The 10,167-nt window shown below is 45.9% G+C and overlaps 1 protein-coding gene across 1 annotated transcript; it reads left to right on the top strand.

Moving 5' to 3' along the window:
• The first annotated feature begins 786 nt into the window (after nt 1-786).
• Nucleotides 787-5,430, top strand: RPS14 (ribosomal protein S14). Its single transcript, XM_075602087.1, has 5 exons — nt 787-942; nt 2,289-2,439; nt 2,815-2,976; nt 4,748-4,824; nt 5,314-5,430. Exons 2-5 carry the CDS (start codon nt 2,291-2,293, stop codon nt 5,379-5,381), a joined length of 456 nt encoding a protein of 151 aa, XP_075458202.1. The 5' UTR covers nt 787-942; nt 2,289-2,290; the 3' UTR covers nt 5,382-5,430.
• The last annotated feature ends 4,737 nt before the right edge of the window (nt 5,431-10,167 follow it).

Genomic DNA, 10,167 nt, shown 5'->3' with positions numbered 1-10,167 from the left:
ACGTAGCTATGATGTCCTGAGGACCCATGATGTAGTAGCTACCTCATAATCTTAGGCTGAGTTCAGACAGGAAACTGCGCGTTGGCGCGTCCCCGTCTGTGCCTGCTGGGCGATGTGTGCTCATGCCCAGAAGACAGAATGAACCGATTTGGAGGCGGGACTACTCAGGCATTGAATAAAAAACAAAAACAAAAAAAAGTGAAATCACAACTTCAGTTGTCTCCTTCAACTGCAGCATTGACAACGCTGCACTTTGCCGCCGGTGGTCGTTTTCTGTTTGCAAACTCCCATAGAACGCAGCGAAAGAGTGGCGAACGTGTACGCACATTGCATCGCACCCTGTCTGAACGCAGACTTACTGCTCTTTTTTTTTGTAGCAGAGAAAGGGTTCAAAAGAGACGAACGCAATCTATCAGAAAGTGGAAAGGAAAAGAGGGGCTCGTTCTTTTTCGTTCCATCAGTGACAGAAGAGCGATCATTTATTGTGTATACTATAACCCTATTATTATTTTTATTGGAACACCCAGGTTATGTGAATCCTTGTAGGGTTTTATCGCGCTTGCTATTTGTATGTATACAAGTTTGCGTCTCCCTGTAACATTGACGCCTATATTCAGCGCCATGTTTGTTATGGGCAAATAGCTCTTGCAGATACACCAGGAGGACATGGGCGCCGCCACCTTTGTTAAGGGCAATCGTGGCAGTAATGGTCTTAACCTCTTTTATGTTATTATATGAACAGATATACAGATCCCTCCGTGATGATTTATTAATTGTAGGTGTTTTTTTTTAAATTTGAGATAAGGAGCCACCGTCAACATTAATATTATTGTTGCGTTGGGAGGTTCCCGTCTCAATCACTTCCGGTGCGAAGAGTGACCTTTGCCCCCGCTGCCGTAACTCCTTCCTTTTCTGTAGCGGCTCCACGAGAAGACGTTAGCAGTAAGTGTTGGGCCGTCACCGATAATCCGATTTAATCCTTAAAAACGGCGACGTGCGGCCGCCTCTACCCCGTCCCCCGGTGTTAACGAAGCGTTGCCCTCCCGGTATCAGGGATTATTGAGAGCGGGAACGTGGTACGAAGGAGAGAAAGACTTCACTTTAATTCGTGCCGGGGGTTGGGGGCCCTGGTGCAGCCGCGGCCTCGCGTAGCCTGAGACCGTTGGGACGAGAACTCCTGCTCTTAGATCATAAAGATCCAGTTAACGCGTATGAGGAAAGGACTGTGTGTAATGGCGCTCAGGGTTGTTCTTGTGACATTTTGTCGGGGCTGATTGGGGGGTCACTGGGGGAAGGATGGTGATGGGGGGGGGGGGGGGGGGGAGAGACATGATGTGGTTCAGGGATGTTATGGGCAAATTGAGTAATCTCCATATATAAATCTATACTTTTTATTTTAATATATATTGGCCAACAAGAAATAGCATTGTGCAGGACATTGCTGCAACAGGAAACCCACCCCAGAGTTGGCTGCATGCTTGTCTGCCCCCTGTTTAGAGCCTCTTTATGTATGTTTGGTATCCTGATTTCCCATCATTTATGCCCTTACATTTGTAATAAAAGCACAGCAGGGCTTTGTTTTGTTTTAATCTGTTTGGGTTTTTAACATAATGCTGGATTTTATTAATTTTTCATTTCTAGGTTATAATTGGTAAATCTATATCCCACAAAGTTTCTAAATGAGAAATGGTTTACAGGGCCTGTCCCTCTTTACAAAGCTTCTGAGATTTATTAGTTATTAAAATATTTTGACTAGCTTTTGTATTGCCTGCAGAATTGATATTCTGTAGTTTGACATGTGCTGATATCACTGCAGCCACCCTCCTCTCTTTTATACATGTTTCATTTCACTGCTGGATACTAGATGGATTCATTTGTATGTACTGATAACATGCCTTACATTGAACATGTGTAGTTCTGGCCCAAAGGTTTGGCGAGTCTGTTTATAAATATAAGACAATATTCAACATTATGCAGCATTCGGTTTTAAGGATATTCATAGGGATATGGTTTTTGTTTCCTTTCAAAGCTGTAATTGCCTCATTAGTTCAGTTACAACTAGTCTGTGTACACCTCACTGTTCTTCTGCCCTATGGAAGTTATTCCATTTAATCTTTGAAATAAGTAGAGTGTTTTTTGCCTCTCGGACTGGAAGGGGCTCAACATCCTACATTTCCCTGGTTCTTACCTGTGATCATCAGTTTTCTAACATTCGTTAGATGTTTTGCGTCCACCTGGCACTTCTGGACCTGCTGTCTGATACCGTTTGTTTGTTTTTTCCTTTCCAGAAATGGCTCCACGTAAGGGTAAGGAAAAGAAGGAAGAGCAGGTCATCAGCCTAGGGCCACAAGTGGCGGAAGGGGAGAATGTGTTTGGGGTCTGCCACATCTTCGCTTCCTTTAACGATACCTTTGTACATGTGACTGATCTGTCTGGCAAGTAAGTTTTTCATACGGTCTGACTGTACTTGATGCAAGCTATGCCTAGGTAAATTCCATTGCATTGATAGGGTTAGGCTTTTTTTTAAACAAATAAACTAATATCACACGTTAGTTTAGTAACCAGGATGATTAACTTTCAATTTGCATGTATTATCTTCATTTGCATTGCCAGTATAGAAGAGCAATGTGATATACTGTACTCTAGCATTATTAAATTGGACTGGTGCTTGGACCAGGAGTTGACGAACTTCTCGTCGGTGACATGCTAGCTGAGCAATAGCAGGTCTTTATAGTCAAGTGGGTTTAAACAAATGTCTGTTGTGTTTGGATATTTTGGCTGCAACCATCCACAAATTTCTCCCTCTGCTCCCAGGGAAACCATCTGCCGTGTGACAGGTGGGATGAAAGTTAAGGCTGACAGAGATGAGTCCTCTCCCTATGCTGCCATGTTGGCCGCTCAAGACGTCGCCCTGAGGTGCAAGGAACTGGGTATCACAGCTCTTCACATCAAGCTGCGTGCCACTGGTGGAAACAGGTAAGCCAGGAGCCGAGGAACCGCTGGAAGGGGAAAAGCCTTAACCTGGGTAGCTGGAGAAGATCATGGTGGTGCAGTGAAAGCAAGTCAAATTGGCCTCCTTTTCATGTCCTGTCTTAACGTAGCACCGAAATGGACGCACTTCTGTTACACGCCTGAGATTTGTCGCGAGCTCTGACTTGTCAGGCTGTTTGCAAAAGCGAATAAGTGACCACTTGCAACTCGAACACTTTGTTGGTTTTCACAGTACTAGGGAAAAAGAAAGTAGTAATCACTTGTTTTGTGAGAGACACTTATTGTTAACTTAGGACCAATCTTTTCTTCAGGGATTCTCTTTATCTCAGAGGATGAGTAAATATCTAGTAACATTGACACCACACTATTGTGTAAAATGAGATTTTATTCCACTGCTCGGTCCCCTAAACTAGTGTGTTGTCTAGAGAAATAGCTTTTTAATGGACCAGCATAAACCTTCATTCATTCAGTTTGTGCATGAGGTTTTAATGCCACCTTCAGTGGTCTCTGAAGGCAATATAAAATGTATTACTACCTGCAATATTGTATCGTTTTCACGAGAACTAATAATGGTACTGGAACAATCTCATTGTATTGGTCCTAGCTGTAAAACCTGGTAAAGTTTAGCTCACTATTGTGTTGAAGTAGTTCTTTGCAGCAGTTCTATCTGTACCTTGGCTTAGAGCTCCTACACATGAGGCACGTCATCTGTGCCACACCAACTCTGCCCACTAAGGTTTCCTGCATATAGCTTGAAAAAAAATGACTAAAATATTGATTTATTATAATATATTGGAGACATTGGTGGAACTGGAAAAATAGTCCCAAAAATAAGGGCAGGCGATCGGTATGCCGCCTCTTCATTGGAGTGTGTGGCATAGCCACGGGATTGCAAGCTGTATAAAAGCAGTGTACCTGTCACTCGCTGCCAGAGCCTCAATACTTATACCTTGCATCCGTCGCTGCGGTCTCTCGAAGTGCAAGGCATTGGGGCCTTAACAGCCTGCAGTTCTGTGCGGTCCAGAAGAAAAGAGGCTGTGTAGATTTGAAGTGGGGGACAAGGAGTGAATTGTTGGGGTGTTGTGGATATGGGGGTGGGGGGTGGAAGAATGTGGGTGAGTAACTTTTTTATATATATATCTTAATTGGTGATTGTTAGTAATATTTTTCCAGCCCTGAACATTGGGCACTTGGAGTGCTGAGGTGCATCCCAGAACGAGACACAACTGTCCCTCGAGTCTCTAGACCAAATTGGCTTTTTAGGTCACTGTATTTGTGTTCTACTGAAAGCAACATTTTTTTGGATTTTTATAATATTTGTTACTGGTGTTTCCTGTAGCTTAACTATTCCTAGTACCAGAGATTTATCTTGTTTTACATCAAATTAAAGATTTTGGTCATCCAGTTAGAAACCAGTGGCATTTACTAGTAATATTTTCTATTAGCCCTTGCGAGTTAGGATTAGATGGTGGCCATGTTAATTTTTCAAAGGACTGTAAACACTGGCACAAAGTAAATATCTCTGACACCAAGGGTTCTCCAAAGCTAACAATGATGGCATTGTGCTCCCAGGTGGCATCATGATCGGCTATTTTTGGGAGGGGGAGAATAAACACAATTTGAGTAGGGCGTACATCGTAACAAATTTATAGATGCAATAATGATTTTTGCCCTCTTGAGGTTTTGATCTAAATTTACTGTCTAATTTCGGGAACTGCAGAAGTTAATACAACAATCTTAATTTTTTTTTTTCTAGGACCAAGACCCCCGGACCCGGTGCCCAGTCTGCCCTTCGAGCCCTGGCTCGTTCTGGCATGAAAATTGGTCGTATTGGTAAATATCTTTTTAGGTGTAGTACACCTGATTGTAATCTAATACAATGTATGTGCAGAAAAAGGCATAGATTGTGCTCTGTAAGCTTCTAATGTCGGAGCTACTCTGACCTTAAAAATACAACCAGCCAAGCATATCCTCCAAGGTATCTCCATCCTTCAGATCTCTGGACAGCCAGAGGATAACCTTTACATGCGGATGGAGCTGCTGTGGGCTCTTCCAGCTGCAACCTTAAAGGGCTGCACACAATATGTTTTATAGAGTGAGGAACCTGTATTAAAGCACTTGCATTACTTTTTCATTAAAAATTAAAGGGGGGGGGAGAAGGAGAATACGTCTCATGAAGTGGTGATAAAGTAAGTTATAGAATTTGTAATATGGGAAATGACTTTGTAACTAGTAACAGGTCAGCGGTCTGCAGCAGATTAATCACTACCACGGTTGGCATCCATACATTGTACTTACCATTATTTTTGTTTCTGTCCCCAGAGGATGTCACCCCTATCCCTTCAGACAGCACCCGCAGAAAGGGCGGTCGCCGCGGTCGTCGTCTGTAGATTTCCAGCCTTGTCTTTCAGTTTGTTAATAAATTTCAGACCAACTTCATACCTCCAGTGTGGTTTTAATAATGCCTTGTGGGCTCCTCAAGCTTGCTCTTTGTATCAATCAGTTTATACACAATTGTTAAGATGGTAAGCAAATCCAGGTCATCTCTCGCAGTGTAATCGGGGAGAAGGAACAGGCACAATGAATGTTTACGTTTTGAGTGCCTAGCGTTGGAGGTGCAAATGGCCCGCGTGGTTTAAGTTGGTCTTATCGGGGGCACTAGATTTTTGTAGATGCCATAATGGTGATTGATTTCATGAGACGGTTAGCAAACCAGATGTTGTTAGCAATGCTGATAATAGAAATCGCCCACAATCACCCATTCATGTCAAACTATCTGTAACCAAGATGTGGCATAATAAGTAAGACTGTGGTTGTCATTGGGCTCCATATAATAAGAGCAAATAATTATCGGTAAATGCCTTGACTGATCCTCAACTTCCAAAGCTTGGAAAGTTGAATAACGCTCGGGTGAAGATTTTATAGGTACTTAATGGCACCTCCGGATTATCACTTCATGCATATATGGAAAGAAACCAATATTTAACGTAGAAGTAATGACCATGTGAAATTAGACGGCAACATTTCCTACCCCTTTTACATGCAGAGGTTTTCACTTTTATAACCTGTGTAATGTATGATCGTTATTGCTTTGGGTAGTATGGATCAGACATGACTCAGTACCGATATATAAAATAACACATACCATCAAATCACGCACAAGACCTGAAATTGACAAACACATTTGCTGTGGAGGTTTTTTTTTTTCACACTTGTTCACCATAACAACCTTTGCATGATGCGGAAGGCACTGTTTGCTAACAGATAATGTTGAAAAGCCGGTTTGCAGAGTTGTCTGAGTCGTGAATGTGCTCACAAGTGGTTTTTATTTGTTTTAAAATTTAGGGCATTATTTCCAGAAGGGAAGTAGGATATGATATTTTGGCATACTTTGTTCTCAAGTCCTGTTTTCTCAGAAAGTGGAACATGAATGAGTGTTGCACAATACACTTCCTTAACTTTTAATTTCTGGAAGTCACCTGAGCAGTTTTGCTCACTCTTCAAAGGCAATAGCAGGAGAAACTCCTTGTACCATTTTTTTTTTTTTTTTTTTTGCAAATGGTTTGTCATTTTATACAGGTTAGATTTACTGATACTTGAGAGAATCAAGTGCCCTTTACCTGGTAACATGGTGCCTTGTAACTGACCAAACAAGTCTCCATGGTGCATGGCAGCACCTGAGCTTTTTTTGCTTTTCCCAGTCTGATCACGTAAAAATAACTAAAGTGCAATTATTTTCAACATAATGCAATTTGAATATGTTGCTCAGTTTGGAGCACGTCTCTTTCCTTAACCCTCCCCCCCCACCCCCCTCCCATCCCCTGTATTGGTGCTAAAAACTGTTTTGAAGCACAAGAGGGTCACAATACCAGATTGTGAATGCGTTCAGGAGTTCCATTTAAAACCCTGTTTAAGTTATTTGGCATGGTGGAGTAGTGCTGATTTTGTTTAAAAATGTGTACAATTTTAAGCGTTGAACCCCCTGCCCCCCTCCTCACATTGAAAAGCCTAAAATAAGCCACAATTAAAAAAAAAAATGTATGTCAAAATCAGGTCTGGCTTAGTGTAGCTCAAGTGTTTTTTGTTTATTCCATTTCAGCAGTCCCCCCCAGCTCCTTCCATTTCAGCAGCCCCCCATATATCAGCAGCCCCCACCCCCCCTCCCATGTCAGCAGCCCTCCACCCCCCCCTCCCATGTCAGCAGCCCCCCACCCCCCCTCCCATGTCAGCAGCCCCCCACCCCCCCTCCCATGTCAGCAGCCCCCCACCCCCCCCCTCCCATGTCAGCAGCCCTCCCACCCATTTCAGCAGCCCCCCACCCATGTCAGCAGCCCAGCAGCCCCCCTCCCATGTCAGCAGCCCTGCAGCCCCCCTCCCATGTCAGCAGCCCCCCACCCCCCCCTCCCATGTCAGCAGCCCCCCACCCCCCCCTCCCATGTCAGCAGCCCCCCACCCCCCCCTCCCATGTCAGCAGCCCCCCACCCCCCCCTCCCATGTCAGCAGCCCCCCACCCCCCCCTCCCATGTCAGCAGCCCCCCACCCCCCCCTCCCATGTCAGCAGCCCCCCACCCCCCCCTCCCATGTCAGCAGCCCCCCACCCCCCCCTCCCATGTCAGCAGCCCCCCACGCCCCCCTCCCATGTCAGCAGCCCCCCACCCCCCCCTCCCATGTCAGCAGCCCCTGCTTAAGCCTCACGCACGTCCTCCCTCACCTCGCGCTCCCTCTGTGCTGTGGCTCCTGCTGAAGCTTCACCAACCACCTAGGCCGCGAGACACAACCGACTACGATGACGGGGACAGCGAGACCACCCTCCCCGCTACGTCACGCACCCGAGAGACCAATCAGCGGCCGGCTCGCCCAGATGATGGCGCCCCGCGTACGGCGGCAGCAGGGAAGCGTGAGGGATGCGCGCTCTAGCAGCAGGCCCGGAAGTTCCGGGTCGCGCTACACTGCTAGAGCGTGTCCCCATGCTGGAGGAGGGAGGAAGTTAGGTGAGAGCGCGCACAGACAGTGCTGGAGCGCGCTCCTACTGGAACGCGTCCTTTCCCTACCAGGGAAGGGGGGGTAAAGAAGGGGGGGTTTAAGGGGGTCCGTCGCGGGCCGCACAGGTGCCCCAGCGGGCCGTATGTTGTGCAGCCCTGGTGTAATGTCATGTGTTGTTGTTCATCTGAGGTTGTATTTACCTAATTTTAAGACCCGCTAAGGCAGCGGTGCGCAAACTGTGGGGCGCGACCCCCAGGGGGGGCGCGACACAGCCGACGGGGGGCGCGGGGTTTACAAAGGCCCCGCGCGCTTCCCGAAGGCACTTAAATTAAACTTACCGTGGCTCCGGCGGCTTCCTCCCTGTGTCGCCATGGCAACGCGGCGTCAAAATGACGCTGCGAGGTCATGTGACGTCACGTTGCTATGGCAACGTGACGTCATTACGCCGGAGCGCGGGTAAGTTGGGGTTGAGAGGGGGGCGCGGGAGTGAGGGGACAGCCGGCAGGGGGGCGCAGGGAAAAAAGTTTGCGCCCCCCTGCGCTAAGGAACAGATGATTGTTATTATGTCCTGATATGTAAAACCATAGAATTCAAAGAGGGTGTACTTTCTTTTTCACACAACTGTATGTTTATTTATTTGTCAAAAAGAGTGCTACTGAGCTTGGCAAATGTATACAACAAAATTGACAAAACATGGTAAGTATAAAGTGTAAATACTTAAAAAATAATATTCTCTTGGTTATTTAGTTAAACCCTTTGGCCAGAGTGTCATAAGCCTGCATAACAAGTCCAGGTATAACCACATTTTTAATGCCCTAACACTGCACTGTGAACCTTCCCTTTTACCTGTGTATGAGGGGAAACAACCACTATAAGTCCTGTTCATACAGCAAAATGAGAAAACCTCCCAAGTTAAGGTGGGGAGGGGTGAGCTCTGGGAGGAGGGGCCACCTACCTCCAAACAACAGTTGCCAGTTAGAAATTGAATTAACACACATTCCCAGTAAGCTCAAACACCAACACCCACCACAATATATATATGTCAAAAGGAGTGCTACTGAGCGTGGCAAATGTATACAACAAAAGACAGGGGAGCCCAATGCTACATCCAATTGACAAAACATGGTGATGAGTATAAAGTGTAAATACTTCAATAATAATATTTTCTTTTCCCCTCTAGAGCTCACACCTCCCCATCATTTGAACTTGGGAGGTTTTTACATTTTGCTGTATGGACAGGACCTAATATGGTTGTTCCCCCTCATACAGAGGTAAAAGGAAAGGTTCACAGTTTAGTGTTAGGACCTGCACATTTGGTTATATCTGGGCGTTGGTATGTAGGCTTATGACGCTTTGGCCAAAGGGTTTAACTAAATAACCAAGAAAATGTTATTATTGAAGTATTTCCACTTATTACCCTATATGTTTCGTACACAAAACAGAAACCTGAATCGGAGAAAAGCAGAAATTGAAAATAAGATGTGGGAGAAAGTGAAAGCAGACTGATCTGTGCTTGTGGAAATCCCCATTTACTATTCATATCCCCTCCTTCCCATCCCCTTCTTGCTCCAAGACAAGATTATTTAAACAAAACTGCCTTATTTTAACACAATGCATTAGAAATTAGTAACTGGAGGTAATTCCAGTTTGGCATAAATTGTAGAGCCTTGTGTGGTGATGTCCGCACAATGAATCACTGCTTTTGACTGAGCAGGATGTGTTGGTGCACTTGTGGAAAATACCTGCCCAGAGCCCCAGTCCCGGGGGTCGCTGAGTAAGGCCATGTAACAGTCAGTCTGTTCCACCGAAGATCCACCTCCGCGTGGGGTGGCCTCCAGCCGGAGCGTCCCACCTTTAGATAGTCTCTAAGATGAGGGCCTGGTCTGATCCCTGATGCAGGCCACGCACACCGCGTGCGTCCGTCACTGGTACAAGGGTACTAGCACTAACAGGCAAAGGGGCGCGTCCCTATCTGAGCGGGCATTCCCTATAGCACCACAAGCTAGAGATGGTCGGGGTCTAGCTGGGACCTGAAAGGGGGATACTCTGGCCTACTCCAGGAGAGCACTTCTCCCTGGACCTTACCTATCCCTTTGCTGTTCTGCTCCCGACTGACTAACTGCTCTAACTGTCCTATTGGCTTCTGTGGATCATGTGGTATAGCAGCCCCGGAGGCTGCTGGGAACTAGTTCC

This window comes from Ascaphus truei, chromosome 5 (genome assembly GCF_040206685.1).
Source record: "Ascaphus truei isolate aAscTru1 chromosome 5, aAscTru1.hap1, whole genome shotgun sequence".
NCBI lineage: Eukaryota > Metazoa > Chordata > Amphibia > Anura > Ascaphidae > Ascaphus > Ascaphus truei.
The sequence above is the reverse complement of the archived record's forward strand: the minus strand, read 5'-3'. Positions and strand labels throughout refer to the sequence as shown.